Source organism: Polyodon spathula, chromosome 3, assembly GCF_017654505.1.
Source record: "Polyodon spathula isolate WHYD16114869_AA chromosome 3, ASM1765450v1, whole genome shotgun sequence".
Lineage (NCBI taxonomy): Eukaryota > Metazoa > Chordata > Actinopteri > Acipenseriformes > Polyodontidae > Polyodon > Polyodon spathula.
In genome coordinates this window covers 41,605,095-41,626,494 of record NC_054536.1, presented here as the reverse complement: position 1 = coordinate 41,626,494, position 21,400 = coordinate 41,605,095, and the positions used below count along the sequence as shown (strand labels likewise).

General features: G+C 38.0%; 1 protein-coding gene across 1 annotated transcript in view; it reads left to right on the top strand.

The window, feature by feature from the left end:
• LOC121313099 (apoptosis regulator Bcl-2-like) overlaps window positions 1–20,490 on the top strand; it is a 97,482-nt gene extending 76,992 nt beyond the window's left edge. The window contains exon 2 of the mRNA XM_041245266.1: window positions 19,944–20,490. Coding sequence (XP_041101200.1) covers window positions 19,944–20,081 — 138 coding nt within the window. The 3' untranslated portion in view covers window positions 20,082–20,490. The remainder of the gene's footprint in view (window positions 1–19,943) is intronic.
• The last annotated feature ends 910 nt before the right edge of the window (window positions 20,491–21,400 follow it).

Here is a 21,400-nt window from a genome sequence, read left to right as displayed (position 1 = left end):
ATTAAAAAAAAAAAAAAAAAAAAAAGTGTACAGTAAATGATTTAAAAGTGGGCAGACAACAGCAGATGGAAGTATAGTGCAGCAGCGGAACTGCCAACCTCCTCCTCCCACGAAAAATAAACAACAGTTGAGCCAGAGGAAAGACGTGAATCTGAGAAATGTACACAACAGCAAACACAAGGTACTGAATCATGTATTGTAAACCCGGTGCAGCTAAATAAACTGATGTTGAATTCCCCCCAAATCACAGGAAACTACGGTTTTCAGCCCTGGTGCAGCTCCTGAGCAGCCAGCCGTGGAGCCTGCCAAAGAGCGCCGGACCTGCGCAGTCAGGCGTGAGGGACCTTATGGTATCCCGACCCATTTTGGCAGTTCTGGGTTTGGCCCATGAACGGCTGCATTTAAGCCATTTAGGTCTGTTCAATATAGTCATTGACACCCTGAAGGATGCCAGAGCAGCTTCCCCGCATTTCCGGTACAGATACAAGTGGGGCATCTTTCAGATGTACTTGCCTCTGAGTTTTAGCCCCATGACGTGTCCCATGGCAGTTGTGCTGCAATTTTTGCAGGACCTGTTTAATGAGGTGAAATCCTCCACTAAGTTAAGGTCTATCTGGCAGCTATTTCAGCTTCACTTGGTCTCCCCAGGAGCTCACTTCCTGGTGGGGCAATTTTTAAAAGTAGCTTGGCGGCTTTGGCCGCCTATGAAGGACATTGTTCCTCGCTGGAGGCTTAACGTGGTGCTTGATGCACTCATGAAACCTCCATTTGAAACCTTGCATTCAGCTGAGCTGAAAGTTTTATCGCTCAAAGCAGCTTTCTTGCTTGCAATCACCTCTGCAAAGTGGGTGAGTGAGATGCAGGAATTCTCAATTGCGAAAGTCTGCTTAATTTTTGCAGAAGCCAGGATAAAGGCTACGCTTCCTACCAATCCTGCTTTTGTCAACCAGTCTGTGGAACTGGAAACATTCCATCCACTTCCTTTCCAGTCTGACAGAGAGCAGCAGCTTCATACGCTGTCCCTGTGCAGGCATGTGGTGGGGTGCCCCGTCCCTGTGTGTATTTGGTGTTTTATGTTGTACGTGGTATGTTTTATGTATGTATGCAGCCAGAAGAAAATGTGCTAGATTCGATTTGAGTGGTATCACTCAGTGGCACCACAGGACTAGCGGTATTGGCCCATGCTGATCTGTCCAACACCATATGAAAGCAATGGCAGCAATACAGGCGGCACTGCGCCCCTCCTGTCTGGCCCGGGCTTTAAACTCCTGATGATAAACACTGTTGCGGATGCTATTGATTCTAAGATGCAAGTGACGAAAAAAATCTATTGGTTTTGACTGACGAAAAATAACATAGGTTTATTAAGAGTTCAGCCATTCATTAAAATTATTTTCTTTATGTTAAGTTTTAGGGCAACACAAACCTTAAGTCTATTTTTTTTCCATGCTGTTCTTGTTTTAAATGTCTTGAATGCAACTGTTAATTTTAAGCATTTTACACAGCAGTGCTCACACATGTTTTGTCACCATCACAACTGTTGCATGAAACTGGGGTTAACTTTTTCTGCTGGTGTTAATATATACAGCACCTCCCTGCACTTAAGCATTTGTAGATCAGCTGACAAGGTTTCAGCTGGTATCCCATCATGGCTTTCTTCATAACGTATACATGAATCCCCAATATCTCTGACAAGCACATAATTTTACATATCACAACTAAAGCAATGTTTTTTCTTCTTTTTTTTGGTGCATATGTGTAGGTATTATGTACTTTATATCACCTTACAGTACGATAATACGGCAAAAAAATGGACGGGAATGGAAATAATTGTAATGTTTTTTTAATAAAGTAGCCGGAACAAATATAGTATCGAAGGCCTGGACACAGCGGTATGGAAGGCCATCCAAGTCCAATCAGAATACATAAACTACGCGTTTTTACGTAGGGGCTGGTCATTTTACAGTCATGCAGCGTAATTACAAAAGTAGCCCAACCACCTTTGGCATAACATTTTTTTAATTTCAGACATAAAATAAGCATTAAAAAGATAAGAATAAGGAAAATTACAAATTCTGGTGGTGAGAGTGCAAATATAGGTTTGCTGAGTGCTGCCGACTTCTTGAGACAGACCATGTTGACCTCAAGACTTTACCCAATGCAAAGTCCATATACAGCCACGAATTCGGTAGGAATGGCAGATGTAAGGCGACTTTTGGTTGGATTATTTATTACACATGCTATTTTCTTTAAATACATTGGTTCTCATTTCATTTTCGGCGATCTGATTGGCCAAATTAGTATGTATAGTCATTTGAATTACAACACATACTTAAGTCCAATGAGAATCTGTACTAAATAATGCATTTTTGACCCGGATGACCTTCCACACAAGAGCGCTTCGCTTTGTTTTTGATGTGTGGTAGACAGCGCCACACCAGCACATCTATACCCAAGTGTCATTTCCCTTTCCCGGGTAAAGCAAAGTACTTTATAGCATTCCATTTAGGGTGAAGATACCCTCCCTCCCCCCACTGTTGCTCTTACCTAATATACAAAAAAAAAAAAATATGGCTGTGTTTTGGGAAGACATGGAAAGTGTGACCTCAACAGAAGAAGAGGATGAGGAAGCAAAGAGATTATTTTATTAGGCAGAAAAATTATTTGTACGTGTGTGTGTGTGTGTGTTTTTTTGTGTGGGTGTATTTTTTATCTGTATATACATGTTGTGTGTAAACAATCAATAATATTACTAGACCACAGTTTTACAGTAACTGATTATGCAGCAAAAAATCTGACCGGTACATCTTCTAGCTCATATCATTATATTTTTCATTTGATAGAAACCAAAGCACATACAAATAAAATAATCAAGAGTCATATTCATTAATTGTAGTTCATATAACAATGATTTTGCGCTTGTACGAAGACCATCCATAGCTGTAGTCCAAACACAGGTGTGTTAAGCTCAAAATGTATTAGGTTTTTAAAAAAATATAGTGCTCACACACTGTGTTTCACAGAATGACACAAAGATCAAAAACAAGTCCAAAGCAGAAATATATTTAATCTTATTCACACTTACAGGTGCAATTTATTTTTTTTTTTTTTTGATATTTCACAGTATTTCACTTTTTTAATTAGTGTTTCACTCTTATATTAGCAATCACATGATAGCAATTTTTCATTTTCAAATCACATTTCAGTGGTTGACGTCATTGATAGGCTTTAGTTTTAGCTTTGTTTATAGATCTGAAACAAAAACACATTGGAAATGTGAAAAAACGCCAAGTTATCAAAAGTGCCCAGCCATTTAGAATGGAGATATCAAAAACACAAGTCAAGTTTCAGGAAACCATTGGGGCAACCATGCCCAGCACAACTGTAAAACCAATGGGGGAAACAATGGGTGAACAATTAGTAGAAACAATTGGGGCAACCTTGGCTGCCATCGGTTTTACAGTTGTACGTTTTTGCTTTGTGCTGGGCAAGGTTGAGACAGAGACACAAAATGAACAGACAACGAGTCCCGCAACAAAGCAATTGTACGGGTAGTTTGAAAGTAAAAATATATGAAAGCATGATGACCTTTATGTACAAAAATATTCAGTAATATACAATTGAACAAGAACTTTTGAGTATTTATTTTTGTTTCACACAGTATTAAATGGCAGTGTTTATATCTGATAGTGAAAAATAAATACATGTCAAGATAGATAAAGAAAGAAATGTCTATGTTTTGAATTATGTATTCATTTATTTCAATATTAATGTATTTATTTATTTATGTTTTACTTTTACCAAATATACAGGCTATCCTTCAGCATAGCTAATTCTCAGAAATTAACATTCCTTTTTGTCCAGTGGGGACCACAAATATTCTCATTCTCATCAACCAGTATCGAGAGGAAACCGTACTTCCTTGCACCAATAGGGACCACAATGAGCGTTACACTGACAGGAAACCACATTTTTTCAGAGATCAAGATCAGAATCTCAGAATGATGAGATGACTTGAAAAAAAAATCTCCACAATATAAAAAATAAGAGTCCCGAGAATTCTCAGCTGGCTGACTTCATCTTTACTCAAAACTAATCGTGTAGCACTGACAGTATAACACAACACACTTGCAAACTGAAGGTTAAGTTTCAAATCCCATGCATGCTCAACCATTTATATATTATAAAATTATATTTTGCAGGCAAATGTTCCATTTTAAAACAGAAATAAATAATTTAATATAAATGATAGGGACTTCAAAATAAGTGCATTCCCTAAAATATTTCCATGTTGACAAGTTAATTGTCATTAAACTCGGATGTCCTGTAATATACATGTGTGTGGATAAAAGTGCCAGGGGTCTGCAAAAATCTGCAAAAAAAGGGAGAAAAAGAAATGAGGAGAAGGACATTTTTAGCAACTTATTTTTCATACTACATGACAGATATTGACTTTTTTTTTCTTACATTTCACCTAAGAGTGTTGGGAACTACACATTAAAAGTAAAATGGTGCTTTTAACTGATTTACTTTTTTGCACCAATACCCTGAAAACATGTAAACTATCCATTTGTAGAGAGTCTCTGGCAGTTCTCGCTGATAACTTGGCGCGAGGAACTACCAAAAGTAATTACAGACCTATAAATAACTCACCTGAAGTGATGTCACCCAGGAGTTGACTGCTATTGGTCGAGTGCAGACACGTCAAAAATTGCTCTGGGAGAAATCTGGACATGCCACTTCTAGATGCAATGTAAAACAACGCCCTAGTGTAGGGGTGATCACCTCTGGCCCTGGAGAGCCACAGTCCAGCAGGTTTTATAGGTAGCCCTTAATCATCCATTTCTGAAGAATGCAAGTTGTTGATCAATTTAGGGAGTTAATGTGGTCAACTAAATCAGACGTGGTCAGCTCTGATCCATGAGTACTGCAGGCTATTCAGGTTTTTGTTCCAAATTGTCTATAAATTACTTAGCCCCCTTTACACACTGGGAACACTTGTAAGTCTACTGAGTATGGTACACTTACCAAGTGTGCTCGGTGCTTTTCAGTGGAAACCTCCTTGGATTGTTCCTCTTTCAGACTGGATGTGTGCTGAGTACACTTGGAAATGTACTGAGTTCACTTCCATCTTTTCAAGTGTACAGTGAACACTTCCCTTTCACATTACACATCTGCAATTGTACTGAGAACACAAAAAAACAGCTAATAGCTAATAAACAGCAAATAAAACAAAACATGGTACAGTCTGATACATGATACGTAAAAACATGAAGTTAACATTTGGCAGCCTTAATTGAATATAATATAATAATATAATATAATTTAATGCATTTTTTTAAACATATTCTATTCTGTGGTAGAAAGGTCCTTATGCAGCTGATCTATACGATGCAGTAGCAATATTACGATCTTGGCAAAACCAAACGCAATTGTTTTCTTTGTAGTACTGGGACAAATACGCATCTTAATTAAAATGTATTCACGTCAGAGAATTTACGAATTAAAGTAAAACTACCCTTCAAATGAAACCACTAATGGTGAAAACCACACTATGAAATAAAACACTATTATTATTATTATAGCCTACTTCATGTTTAGACTATTTTCTTGTGGGATCTGCTGTTTGCACAACCTCTCACCCGGAGTTTGTAGTCTCTCAGCTACTGACACTACTAAGAAAACAAATCTGAAGTTATCATTTGTTTATTGTATAGGCCTGCCTAATATAACATATATGACATGGTTAAATATTCTTAATTCTCGATTGTTTTAAATGTGGCGTTTTTAAAAAAAAATCATTTAAAAAAAAAACTTTTAGAGTTTACCATCGGATATCATATTTAGCTAAAGCATAAATACAATATTTCTACAGCTGCAGAAGAGGCAACGGGATGCTTTTCTTCATCTCCATGAAGTGACATCTTCAATTTCAAGGTGTGCTACAGTGATGGCAATAATACTATGTAACACAATTTTTGTTCCTGGGTAGTAAGTGTTATTTCCTAATTGCTTATGCCTCAAAAGTGTAGAAAATGGCTATTATTCTGTACTATACTAAAATATATTATTTTATACTGTATTTACAGTATAATCGTAAATCTCGAAAAACTACTCACTTCTAAATCTTTTGTAGTCATTTTTGTATTACTTTAGTATAAATACATGTTAATTTGGATTCATATGTTGTTTTTTGTCTGACTTTATGTGAACGAAAAGACACACATTTGCCCGTTTTCCCATTGGAAATAGTGATATTTTGAAATATCACTGTCCTGGTCACAAAAGCAAAGTTTGTGGGGAATAATAGCCATTTTTTATACTTTTGAGGCATAAGCAATTAGGAAATAACACTTACTACCCAGGAACAAAAAAAAAAAAAAAAATTTGTTACACGGTGTAATACTATTGCATACAAGATTCTTCTGGTTTTTGTTCCAACTGAGTTACATCAGTTACTGAACTAAATATAATTGACACTTTGGTACATTTGAAGTTCGCAACTGAACTGAGAGCATTTTTCTTTTACACTGAAACAAAAATAAATGAACTGTCCACAGAACGGATGTAACCGTGCCGAGTCAACCTCTTTCATGTGGTCTCGGGACGGTTCGTTTTAATCGTTCCCGGCAACGTTTGGAACTTTCACACTTAAGGGCAAACGTTCCAAACTCAAACGAACCGTACTGGGAAATGGAATATCAGAATATGGGGTCTTACTTGAACAAAGTACCTGCTTAACTAGTCAAAATGAAATGGTTCCAAGTTTAGAAATTGATGATTAAGGGTTACCCATAAACTTGCTGGACTGTGGCTGTCCAGGACCAGGACTGGCCACCCCTGCCCTAGTGTGTGAGGGTACATAGAAATCCATTGTATCAAAACATGAGCCTAGGTGAAGAAAAATGCTGGTGTGTCCAGGCCTGTAGGCAGTGGATTGCTCCAGTCTAAGCCGCCTCATACCTGCAGATACAAAATTGCATTGTCAGTGTTACAGGAAACGAAAAGATGTGCAAACCAGTGCCTGCAGAGCAGTTCAGACTTCAAAAGACCACAGCTGTATGTTATGTCACTATCTCCCAACAATCTGGCAACAGCCTGAACGTTTTTTCTTTTAAAGTCAACCAAATTATTGTGTGTGGGGGAACGTTTGTGTTTTTTAGAAATGCGTACCCATTTAAATACTTGTTGCCAACAGAGTAGGCCAAGTTTGTACACGTCATGAAGTTGTTAAACCAGATGTGGGATAGTTTTATAAAACAAACTGCCATGCAGCATTGACCAAAAAACCAAAAAACCCCCCCGAGAAATCAGGAGAATCCTTTAAGTGAGTTTCATGTTAATAATGAATGTGATTCCTACACAATGAGCAGTGCAGCCATCAGGTTTAGGTGAGACATGAAAGGGTGAGCCCTTTTAGACGAGCTGAGCACTCATATTACAGCTGTGTTAACGATCAGTGATTCCAGATTTTGGCATTAGTTACAGTACAGTGAATTGCCTATATAACACAAAAAAAAAATGTTTATGAGACCCATAGAGTGCAATAGTGTAGGTTGCGCTTTCTATTAACATGCTTGTTTCTATCTGTCAGTGTTTGCAGAACTTATTGATAGAACTGTAGTTTAAAGATACAGGATTGGATAAGATCAGTATTCTGAAGCCTTTTAAGTTACGGAAAGGCAGTGCTGGTCTACTTTTAGAAGAGAGGTTATTGTTTTTTAAATCTGGGTTCTATGCAGGGATTTCACCAAATGCAAATGAGCAATGTGTGTGACTCAGTATCTCCACCACTGCTATGATCACCCCCCCCATGTGTGGCACTTCACATCAGCAACTGACCTTTTTGAGGTTTGTAAAGGGTATGACCTTCAATATACATTATTTTGAGCAGCATGGTTCCAGTGATGCTGGAAACAAAGGAAAAGGAACAGTGTGATACAGTGCATTACACCTTTAATATACATTATTTTGAGCAGCGTGGTTCCAGTGATGCTGGAAACAGAAAGGAAAAGGAACAGTGTGATGCAGTGCATTACATGTTTTATCTGGAGCATCACCTGCTGCTAATGTTCTAGCACTGTGTTCTTAATAATTAAAACAAGTTTGGTGCAAACATCAGTGCAGTGAGTTCCCCTTTTGGATTTGCCTTCTTTCAAACAGCTACGCAAGCGGGGGTTTGAAATCAATCTTGGGGGTTTCCTAGATGTACTACACCGCCTGTACAAGCACCCCAGTATACACTGTGTATGTGCGGAGGTGCTGTCCCATTACTTCATCAGCATGCACAGCAGAGTTTAAAGCACCCAAAGCACTTCTGCAAATAAAAGAGTGTCTATAGCCCCTCCGCTCTCTCCTTTAAAAACAAACAAAAAAGCCCCCAAATTATGTGATTTAACTCCTAATAAAAAGATTATGACTAAAAAAAAACTTTCAACTGCAACAGATCACCTTGAGGATGGCTGCCACAAACAGGGCTCTAAACCCTACACTGTTCTGGAATCACAACAGTTTTACAAGACATTCTCAACAATTTCCATTGGTAGCCGTATGTGACTGGAACATATTGGCTTCATTTCTTATTATTGAGAAGTTACTCCTACCAATAAATAAATATGTGGTATCTACAAAAGGGGCCAGATTGTACAAAAATGTATCCATTATTCTATCGAGAAACAAATCAGTTACAGCATAGCAAATTGATTTTATTGTTAAAACTTCAAGAAAACCAATGTTTAACTTAGTAGTTATATACACCATGTTTTATGTCACCAAAATCGGTAAAATTTAGTCAAAAGTTATTGATGGAGCAAAAAATGTTAGATGCCACGATATCGCAGTATGGAAATGATTTTCGATATCAATCAATATATCAAAATATTGTAGCGATCTGGCCATTTAGTGTTATGTGTTATATGGTTTTGTATTGCTGTTCCGTGTTTTCTCTATGTCCTGAGTGCCTATGCATGTCAGCGAGTGCACCTGCGGGGTGGGGAGGGGGGAGCGTGATCGAGTCGTGACCCCAGTGTGTTTGTCCATGTTGTCCAATCGTGTTGTGTTTGTGCCTCGTTCGATTTGTGCCGTCCAATATCGTGTCTTGTTATGTCTACATTGTATGTCTGGCAATGTCTAAAGTTTGCATGTTTTCACAGGGTTTTGGAGTATAAAGGGGCAGCTTGCGCGCTGCTGTGGGCTGTGTTGTGGTGTCCTGACTTTGGGAATAAAATCTTAAATATGATCTTGCTGCGGTCATCTGGCTCCCTTTTGTTAACCCCAGAAAGCTACAATATCAATATTGGTGCCCATCACTATTAAATAGAACATATAAAACAATTGGGTTAATGCCTGAATAAAACTAATATGATTATGAGATTATTTCAGTAAATTATTTTAGTGAAATGTGTTGTTGCAGTTAGCTCAGCTCCTGATAATTATAATGTTATTATCTTCCCATAGGCTAAGGGATTTAATAGGATTAAAAGATGTTGCCACTCCTGCACTGGAAGAAAAAAAAAGTCTATCCAAGGCAAATTACAGCAGCAAATAAGATTTTTAATTGGAAAATACATAAGAACATAAGAAAGTTTACAAATTAGAGGAGACCATTTGGCCCATCTTGCTCGTTTGGTTGTTAGTAGCTTATTGATCCCAGATTCTCATCAAGCAGCTTCTTGAAGGATCCCAGGGTGTCAGCTTCAACAACATTACTGGGGAGTTGGTTCCAGACCTTCACGATTCTCTGTGTAAAAAAGTGCCTCCTATTTTCTGTTCTGAATGCCCCTTTGCTTAATCTCCATTTGTGACCTTTGGTCCTAGTTTCTTTTTTCAGGTCCAAAAAGTCCCTTGGGTCGACATTGTAAATACCTTTTAGAATTTTGAATGCTTGAATCAGATCACCAGGTAGTCATCTTTGTTCAAGACTGAATAGATTCAATTCTTTTAGCCTGTCTGCATATGACATGCCTTTTGAACCCGGAATAATTCTGGTCGCTCTTCTTTGCACTCTTTCTAGAGCAGCAATATCCTTTTTGTAGTGAGGTGAGCAGAACTGAACACAGTATTCAAGATGAGGTCTACTAATGCATTGTACAGTTTTAACATTACTTCCTTTGATTTAAATTCAACACTTCACAATATATCTGAGCATCTTGTTGGCCTTTTTTATAGCTTCCCCACATTGTCTAAATGAAGACATTTCTGAGTCAACAAAAACTCCTAGGTCTTTTTCATAGACTCCTTCTTCAATTTCAGTATCTCCCATATAATATTTATAATATTATACATTTTTATTTCCTGCGTGCAGTACCTTACATGTTTCTCTATTAAATGTAATTTGCCATGTGTCTGCCCAGTTCTGAATCTTGTCTAGATCATTTTGAATGACCTTTGCTGCTGCAACAGTGTTTGCCACTCCTCCTATTTTTGCGTCATCTGCAAATTTAACAAGTTTGCTTACTATACCAGAATCTAATTCATTAATGTAGATTAGGAATAGCAGAGGACCTAATACTAATCCCTGTGGTACACCGCTGGTTACCACACTCCATTCTGAGGTTTTTCCTCTAATCAGTACTTTCTGTTTTCTACATGTTAACCACTCCCTAATCCATGTACATGTGTTTCCTTGAATCCCTACTGCGTTCAGTTTGAGAATTAATCTTTTGTGCGGGAAATCCAAATAAACCATGTCATACGCTTTGCAATTATCCATTATCTATGTTGTATCCTCAAAAAAATTGAGCAGGTTAGTTAGACACGATCTCCCTTCCCTAAAACCATGTTGACTGTATCCCAGGATACTGTTAACGTATAGGTAATTTTCCATTTTGGATCTTATTATAGTTTCCATAAATTTGCATATAATAGAAAGGTCTCACAATGCAAGGTAATTGTAATAATCTGATTTATCTGAGACAGCGATTACTGGAACATTTCTTTATGTTTATCGGGAAATTCCTCAGTTCAGTGTAAGGTCAGCTGTTAGCTGTAGATTACTGGTCTGGGGCTGATCATTCTTTCAGATAAATAGGCTTTGGTGGCCATGTCATGTTGAAAGTGGAAGGATTAAATTACTTTGATTAGATTTTTTAATTCACTTTTGGAAAATCCCCTATCTCTTGATTAAAATGAGCCATTTGAACAACAATGAACCAGAAGGGTGTTGTTTTGATGTCTGGTACAGTAGAACTATTGGACATGATTTAGGATGATTCAACTATAATTTTCTGATGAGGCTTATTGTGTTAAAAGGGGGGTGAGTTTAACCATGAGGAGAATAACATGTTAACAAGCCAGACTTTGTTTGCACTTTAACTGCTATGTACCAAGGTTATGGAAATAAAACATCTAATAGTGCATGGGAATCTCTTTAGTTTGTAAAAAAAAAGTGAAACTCCAGGGAGGGTGATAATTCAATGATGGCCATTCAGTTGGTCTGGCCCCTATAAGTTCATACCAGCCTCACAGCAGAATGGTTCTGTTTAAATAAGTCTATGTCAACCACTTTGCTGTATAGTTCCCAAGTAATACTCAAGTTTAAATGCATATTCTTATCTATAAAATACTTAATAGTGCTACATTTAGAAAAAATAAAACTGTATAAGTTCAGTGACAGACATTTCAATGACATTTCCACTGAAAGTCTTCTTCAACATCTTCAAAGAAAAAGACTTGAAAAGGACTTTCAGTCAAAATGTTTGTCATTGAATGTATTAAGTTTCTTTTAGTGTTTCCAAATTTAGTAGTACTAGAGTACTTGGAGTAATTTATAGTTTATAGAACTGGAGTTCTATATGAACTGAAAATCAAATGAATAAAATCAAATGAAGATAAACTGAGATCAAGTTACTTATACAAAATCTCATAATATTGTGGACCATATTCCTATTGTACAGTATGCTGTGCTTGATGACTACTATAGTTTTTTATTTTGTTTCTGTAACAGCAGACCAGGTAGTGATCCAGAACAGTTGCATTCCAAGCAATTTGCTATCAAAACAAACCTTACTTGTCCCCTAAACAAGAGGAGCCTCAGCTTCCTGGTGGGAGTGTGTGAAAAGGGCACCTTCGCTGACAGGGCCTACTGTACGTGAAGTCTCGTGGTGCTCAGCTGACACAGCCAGCTTCTGCTCCATTCATTCCACAGCCCTCCACTTCAAAGTCATTTTCAATAAGCTTTCCACATGTCAAACACATGCCAGGCAGCAATGCAGACTCTTGGCGCCTTCCAATTAGCTGGTTACATCGGAATCAGAAATTGACAACGTAAACTAATGCCATTAAAATCCCTAGTGCAGACAGGAGTCAGTACAGAGACTACTCCATTGACTTCTGCACTACTTTCAAGTGCACATCTTAGCTCTTTCTGGTAAGTACATAACAAAGTTAGAAGGTAACCATTGCCTCCAAATAACCAAATCAAATTAATCTTTTTTTTTTTTTTTTTTAGTTCCGTACTGACAAAAATACAGTGGAACTGGTATATGTTTTGCTGGATAGGCGACTGGTGTTCATTACAGAACTGAAGCATACCAAGGAATTCCTTAATGTGGTTGTGTACTGTAGTAGGGCTGGTGTATGTACTGTCCCTCTACTGTATATCAGGACAGAACATCTTATATTTATATATTCATGGAGTGTAACAGAAGACAATCCACTCTCACTTTCCCCTCTAGCAGATCCTCTGGGGTTCTATTCAGTTTACTTTTTATATGGAAGGAAAAGGCTTTTTTTTTTCGAAAATGATAAGTTTGGGCAATAAACAAAAGTTATTTGACTATTTTTGTTTAATTCACATTCTCATATTCACCAAGCTTATTACATGAACTAATTCAAAATTGAGCCATGTTGGACCCTCAACAGTGTGTGTGTATGTGTATTATAAAAGCTCAAGGGAGGAGTTGATACCAGCTTGTATTTGGCTCTTATATTTCTAGTTGCCTCATGGGAATTTCAAACCTCAGTCTGATTCTGAAATTCTATCCTCACTGACCACATTATTTGCTTTTTGAAGCTGAATGATCAAATGCCCTGTCCTTGTTTTACTGTGATGCATAATAGACACCCTGGCTCACCAGTGTTTTGCATTTGAGTGTCTTGTGTGTGTCCCTTTGTAGTGCTTTAGAATCATGTAAGTGGTCTGTTAAACGGCTGACTCGTTAATAAGTCCAGTTGTAACCCCATTATGAGTGTGTATTGGGCTTTCTTAGAAAGCCAATGCAAATCAGCTAACATTGATTGTGGTACTTTATAGGTCCGATTTAGTTTCTAGTAGCAGAAAAACAAAATCAAGAATTAATCTGCATTACTCCTGTGATTTTGTTGGACGCCAGCCAGACCACCAGTATGGAGCTATAGCAGCCCTGCAGCTTTGATAGCAGCGGTAGTGGGCCAGAGCTCTTACACAGCAAGCCTCCCTTGAAAACCATTGAGGTTTGGTGATGTTATCAAGAAAGGGATGGGGTCTCAGGTCCCTGAGCTGTGAGGGGAATTGCTGCGATGAAGGAGAAAAATTATAATAATTGGGCATTTCAATTTGGGAGAAAAAATGTAAAATAATAATGAGAGATTCTAAATTAATATATATATATTTTTTAAAAAAGAAAAAAAAAAAAAACTAAAATTCTAGGTGATGCAAAACTTTTGGCCATAGCTGTAGAACTATCCACATCGTGAAAAGTAGATCACCTTGGTAAGGACTGTACCAAGTTTCAACACAGTTAGATTTAATGTTCTTTATATATACAACATGTATGGTCTAGTGCTTCCATTATTCTTAAGACTCTGATACTTTTGAGCTAAAAGTTGTCCTTACTAAGTTTCATCACAATTGGTACAAGTTTGACAGACATACTGATAGACAGGCGCCTTACCAAGTATTGAGGTGACACCCCATTCCTAATTAAGTGTGTGCTGCAAGTCTGTATCCACGATCTGTCAAATTGGAAACATTGGAAACAAGCAAAATTTATATTTGGCCAAAATGTTTAATTTAATAGAGGGGGTTACCATCTTAAGGTATTGCCTGTATATAAAGTAACATTTTTGTTTATTTTTACACAACGCATATGACAAGCTGTTGGTGTAGGCCTGTTCTTTTCTACAAAGTCCAGACTAAGCCTCCTTGGGAAGCACCAGACAATATGTGACAACAGACTGACAGACGCACTGTGTACACAACAGAAATAAGAGCATTTAGAGAAAGGAAAAGCAAGAGTAAACAATAGGGCATTCCTGTTCAGCCAATGGAACCCTCTCACTGTTTCATTCAACACAGTCTGACTGAGGATATCCTACTCAACCAATCACAAGAAACAGGGAAAATAAAGTCACCCTCCCCAGCTGTTCCCCTCAAACCAAGCAGAGGAAGTCCCTACTTCCTCCTGCATGACTCTCCACCAATGCCACGCTGAGAATAAATTCTCGCAGAAATAATGTGTGAATGAGCGGATAATAAAATGGTTAACTTTTTCATTTCTGAATGAACAATCTCCTGGAAACAAGGTGTGACATCTAGGGGAAGAAAAAGCTTAAAACTATGACTTGTTGTTTAAGTCTGTGTCTTCAAACTACAGGTCATTCTCAATAACAAGACTATTCAGAGACAAATTAAACAAATTGGTAAAACTTTACTGTAAGCACATGTTAATGTTAAAGTGTATAATTTATCCTATTCTTATTTATTTGTGTATTACCTTGGATAAAGGCATCTTCCAAATAAATAAATAATTCCTCTAGTCATTTTTCAATATTTCCTAAAAAATGTTTTAAGGAAAAAACATTTAGTTTTTCAATGCTTCTTAGAAAGGAAATGCCTGAGATCAGAAAACTCTAGCTGTCATTTCTAACAAACTATAATTGTTTCTCTTTCTGTATTGCTCTGGTTCAGGCGAACGTTGAGATTAGTTGTTTAGATCAAAAAACATAATTACACTTTCGCTCAGGGTGATGTTTTATTCATCTTGAACAGGTGAATCCTCTGTGCAAAAGCCCTCCAGCTGTCTACAGTGCAGATTGGCTGACTGCAGCATGAGCACGGTATACATTGGGGTGAAGTAATTGATAACGTAATGTGTATGTGTGAAGCTCTATTGGGGTCCAGCACCCGGAAGTTGACTGTTATAACCTACATCTACCCTATTTATATCATGGAGCAGTGGGAGGGGAACTGAAAGTACTAAGGCTCTAAAGGCATCACTTGGTGACAATCCCATTGACTTGTGTTTGTCATAATTCTGTTACTCAGGTCCTAAATATGAAAGAAATGAGGGGGACTTCTCCGATTGCCTTGAAAGGAGAGAAGCTTTTGCCAGTCAAGGTGTTGGTCACCCATCTATGACTTACTTGGCAGTAAACACAATCTCTTATTAGTAATTAGCATGTGTGCAATATGGTACAGTAACTAAGGATTTTAACCGTTATCTTGGTGTGAATAAGTGTGGAACATATAATTATGAAAACATTATTGGAAGTAGAGATATCGAGACCCACCCATTCATAATCCTAAACTTGGCCTTCCTCACTTGATTTTTTTCCCCTGCATTGTATGTTATATAATAGAATACTCCATGAATGTTCTGTGGTCATTTCACTCATGAGGGTGGGCATAGCAACCAAGAGCACCCACATTTATGGAATAACTACATGAATTATGTACATTCCTGGTGTACCGCTATATATTCTCACTGTGGGTCCTCAAAAATGGAACGAATGAAATATCGATCCAGTTTTACTAATATATATGTTTCATGCATTATTTGCACAGCAATGTCTTTGTTTTCTGCTGTTCTAAAAAAGGTATACTTATTAGGGCAATCACCATGGCTTCTGTATATGGAAACTGTTCAGAAATGCCCCGGAAACTGCTCTAATCAGGATGCTTGCAAATGTGGAAGGGCAAACATGAATTAGATGCTTGCTTATCAGCACTTTAGCAAGCCCTGTCATTTCTAGTTTAATCATATATTAACTTGTCAGACTTCTGCAGAAAGCGTGTAAAATATATTTTTTTCTGCAATGAACTGTTAAGCCCTACAAATCTGACCATGGCCAGGTGGCACGTGTAAATCCCTATTGAATATATACTAGATAGGTGTTGCAGGAAATCAGCAGGTAATGTTAGTACTGTAAACAGATATCTCTAAACAAGCGCAGCAGCTCTTGTGATATGTACACATACAATATTGTACCTTTAGTGTAGTCAGAGTTGTATATTGTTATCCTGCTTTATGCAATTTGTGCTGGGTTAGATACAGTGCTTATAGGTCATAAAGCTAATGCATAAATGTAGTGATATTTGTCTCTAATGCATTGCTGTTCACAACCTAGGTCTCGCATTTCCCTGTACAGCTGCCGCTGCATTATCCAGAATTCTGTATTGTATAATATGAATGGGAAGCCAGTAGCATTGGAATGACTGTGGTAGCTCAAGGACAGCAAGAATGGTGGGAGCCAGTGGTAAAATGGTGCCATTGTGGGGCCTGTGACGGAAAGATGAGTTCTGGTGATGAATCTTCTTCCCGACCTGTGAGGGCGCTAAAGAACGGGAGGAGAAGTATCTGGAAGGGCTGGCCTGACAGTTCGTTTCCGGGTCAGGGAAGTGGGTCAGCCTGGAGGGAAGCGCTACTCTGTTGTAAGACCGTATTGATTTGAAAGGTAAACGAGAGGCAGCTGCAAGTAATAAGGCAGCTGCAACCGTTTATCTCGATATCATGCGGGATTACATATAGGGGCCAGGGTAACGCTGATCTTCTCCTTCGTTTGGGTTAACGTTAGGAGAGAAGGACTGAGAGAAGAGCTCTCAGAGTATTGTGAAGAGTGTCGTACGTGTTGTGTGTTATTTTCTGTCTGTCTGTAGTTGTCTGTCTTTGTCGCACCAATAGACAGTTAACGCACATCTCCGGAGCTGTCGAAAGGAGAGCACTATCCGGAGCACCACTGCACTGAGCACCTGCACGTTTTCGATCACCCAGGACTGGTGACCGTACCGTTGTTTTTTGTTCGGGACTGTGCCCTTGTTTTCATTATCCCCGTGCTTTACACATTGTTGTGTGTTGCTGGGGATTTATTATTTTTGACGGTCGCCAGACCTGGAAAAGAGCAATAAACCGCACTTATTCACTGAATCACTGTTGTCTGTTCATCACTCCTGCACCGCATCACCGCGACATCTGTTCCCCTTACCAACCACTTTGCCACAGGCCATAGTCTAATAAACAGTATCAGCCCTTCAAACCACTTTCCATTATATTAAAAATAGGTTTTCTATAAGGGATAACATATGTCCTTGGTGTTAAAGTAAAATTGTGTAGCAATAAATGTAAAATGGAAATGTCTTATTCTAGGCCATATTTATCACAGAAGCACATCCCTACTGATATTTCCCAGGTTGTCTCATAGGAGTGATTATAAAAGGGCATGCAGCCACAGTGATAGGCTGTTAAGCAGTGATTGGTTTGTTGGCAGCTTCTTGCATAGGTGAGAGGGTCATAGATGTACAGTAGAATGTGTGAGAGGCAGCTGCTACTGGAGTTATAGTTCTTAGAAAATGTAAAATATTGTTGGTATTGTTGAGACCCCTGGAACAGGCAGACAATGTATTTACATATTCTCTGTTCGGCTCATAGCTTGTAAAATAAAACTTCTAATAAACTATTAGTTGTGTTCAGTTCATAATATGAGGGTTTACTTAAGTGTGCCAAGGTAATGGTTTTCAGAAAACACTCTTAAGTGAGCACTAACACTGAAGTGTTTTTCTGAATGGCAGTAAGACAAACAGACAAACATTTCAGCGAGTCGGTGAAATAGTTCTGCACAATGACAGCGAGCTTTTTAATCTGTGTCAGGTGTCAGGTGAAAAATATTATGATGATACCCCTGCTTCCGATAGTCTTATGTTATAAATATGTTCAGTTGTGGAGGAAAGTAAGGCACGTGCTCCCTTTACTGCAATACAACGTTATGTTTACAACAGAAATGTGTTGTCTTGCCCAAAAGGTATTGAGGACCGTTTTTGCATGACGTAAATTTTCTTGTAAGATTTTTGTATAATATATATATATATATATATATATATATATATATATATATATATAATATATCTATATATATATATATATATATATATATTAATAGAGGGTTATTATAGAATTGGCTATTTTGTTTCTGTTTTGTGGACAAAACCATACTGCCAGCAATAAAACATGGCGATACCAAACAATAGGCATCAAGATGGACTGCAGGTATTAGAGGGTGTTGTAGCCTAAGGTCAAAAGTATTATATGCCACCATTCATCTCTATGAGGTGTTTCCTTGTCCAGAAAACAGCAAACAGCAGAAAGCTGGATTTCAGCAGTGCACACTGTATTATTACAGAAAGAAACAAAGATTTTTCAAAGTTTGAATCAGACATGATGGTGGGATCATAACTATTCAAACCATAACTCAGACTGCAACTGAAACTTAGGTGTGTTGTGCCACCTGTCTTTAAGGAGTTACAATAGGGTTATTCCTCTGAGAAAATGTGCCTTTGCATTTGTCTCACATTGGGCCCAATGGTTTCAGAAGACAGTGACATCAATACTCACAATAACATTCTTAGCTGGTTTGGAGTAAGCTATATCAACGAGAAAACCCTTAAATGCATTAATAATGTGCTTAATTAGACCTTTTTAATTGTTCTTAGCTCCTAAAAAGTCGATTTCAAGTTACTTATACAGTTGTACAGTTAACTGGAAATCTCCAACTGTTTAAAAGCTGAAAACAATTAAACAGTTCTAATTAAGCTAATGAATATTTCAATTAAGGGTTCAATTAAGTATTTGAGAACTTAGTTAGAATGAAAACCAGCTGACACAGAGGTCCCTCAGGACCAGGTTTGAGAAACTCTGGCATAATTGGACTAATGCATAATGACTTAAACTTCTGTAGCCTGGGATTTCAAATTCATATCTAGTCATAAAATAAAATGCGACGTTTTCAACTCTATTATAGATAGTAGTCTGCATCACAACACCAGCATATAGTAACTCACAGTGGTTGCCCTTGGCTGAAAAAGCACAAAAGCTGAATAGAGGTAGAACAGACACCATACAGAGTCAGCGTTGTATGCTCAACTATAGAGGTGGAGCCAGCATGATAAGATGTAGTTTAATAACTTTCTCTACTCATGTCAAATGAAATGTAAGACAATGCTCGCAGAGCATGGTATGATCTGTGTATTACTAGTGTTGGGTAAGACAGCACCCAAGTGGGAGTTAAATCTACTATATAATCTCTACCCAACCCATTACATTACCATAAGAAACCATTGCTATAATAATGAATGTCAAACATTCCACAATAATTATTTTATAATGAAATATTTCAACTTAAAGTTAAAGATTTGGAGTTTTCATCAATGCTTTTTTTTTTTTTTTTTTTTTTTTACTGAATTAGATGTATGCACCTTCCTTAGCTGACAATTTGAAGTTGACACGAGGGGAGTTGGTCAAAATTTCAGGTTTAGAATCCTCACATATAACTGACTCTAAAATAGTTTCCGGTGCTCCCAAATACAAACCATTCACCTACTGCCATAAATGCTAATTTCATTCAGAAAAAAAAGCGAAAGCTTTTGAACATGTTAAGTCTTTCCTGTTATTTCAAGCTGAACGTATGCACAGAATGTAATGATGAATGACTGAGGTGACTGGTACAGAGCTGGCGTCAACTCGTTTTCTTTTTTTTATAGGTTTGTACCCTGGGGAACTGAAGATTATTAATTGCAATGGAACTGACTTCATGTCCTTTCTATTATAACATGACTTTGTCTGGAAAATGATTGCAGCCAAAAGAAACAGCTTAAGTATACCTGCTTGTAGCACAAAACACCTGTTTGGTTGACTGCCGGTGTTGTGTAGGAAAAGATGTTCCTCTGAACTGTCTTCATCTTTATTTTCTTTCAGGATGCCTTTGTGGAGCTATACGGAAGTCAGAGGGGTTCGATGTCCAACTACTCCTGGCCTTATCTGAAGACTGCCCTCAGTCTGGCTGCTTTGGGTGCTGCTGGCATCATCATTGCTGCTTATTTTATGCAGAAATGAAATGAAGAAGCCTTTCCTTTGGGTTTGAAGCGCAGCAGTTAAAAATAATATTGCCCGCAAGTGATTAAAATGCGGATTCTACATTAGCCTAAATAGCAAATACAGTAAAACAGCACACCTCTTTCTTCAGGGGATACATAGCACAAAGCTTTTTCAACAATATCTTGAACACAGTGACACATTATTTTTTTTTTTTTTAGGGTTTCTTTTGCAACAACAGTACACAGTTTTACGAGCGATGTTGTTGTTCCACAGGGGGGGATACATGCACATGCCTCAACCAATATCTTGCTTTTTTACTTTGCCTTTTTTAGGATCGACATTTTAGAAAAGCACCATTTAAACAATGCAGTTATCCACCAAAGTCCTGGCCCCCAGGAGTGTGTGTGTGTGTGTGTGTGTGTGTGTGTGTGTGTGTGTGTGTGTGTGTGTGTGTGTGTGTGTGTGTGTGTGTGTGTGTGTGTGTGTGTGTGTGTGTGTGTGTGTGTGTGTGTGTGTGTGTGTGTGTGTGTGTGTGTGTGTGTGTGTGTGGGTGGGTGGCGGGGCCCAACTTATCTTGTTAGAAAATGGTTTTTACGTCTGACAATTGTTGAACTTAGAACCCAAAATGCAGGCTGTTAAGGTCATGGGACTGAACTACTTCTCCACTTGTTTGATCAGACACAATTCTTTGCGGAGGATTGAGTCAGATATAACAGAAAAATGAAAGGGTTTGTATCAGATTTCGTAATCAGTAATGCTCCTAATTTTGAATTGTAAAGACCATTACTAAAGTTTCCATGATAGACATGCTGTAGGTGTGTTAGCATTCCAGCTTTTGAGTTGCTTTCCTGTTTTGTTTTAAACAAGGACTTCTTTCTAAAATGCTTATTGATAATGAAGCAAAGTATTAACTATGTGGTTGTTATTACTTTTCTTTATTATAGAGCTCCTCATCCAACATATTCAGGTTGTTTTACTTTCCCCTGAAACAGCTTGAACATTATGTTGTTCGACTAGCTTAAAACACAATTACTGTTAACCCTTGGCTGCCCAAAAAGCTGAACTAGAGCTTGAGCATTCTTGAGAGAAAGAACCATTGAAGGAGAAACAGGTTTAGGTCAGTCACATATGTTCCATGGAGAAAGGGACTGAAAGCTATTTGAACTGAATTGAGTTTCACTTCAAGAACAATGTGTAAGTACAATGTAAGCACCTGAAGACCAAAGACCTGGCCTGGGTTATACACTGATACCAAGTCACCCTGTTACCCTGGGTCCAAACCTTCAAGGCCTTGCAGTGTATCAACAGGGTGGTTGTAGAGCTGGGGGTATTTAGAA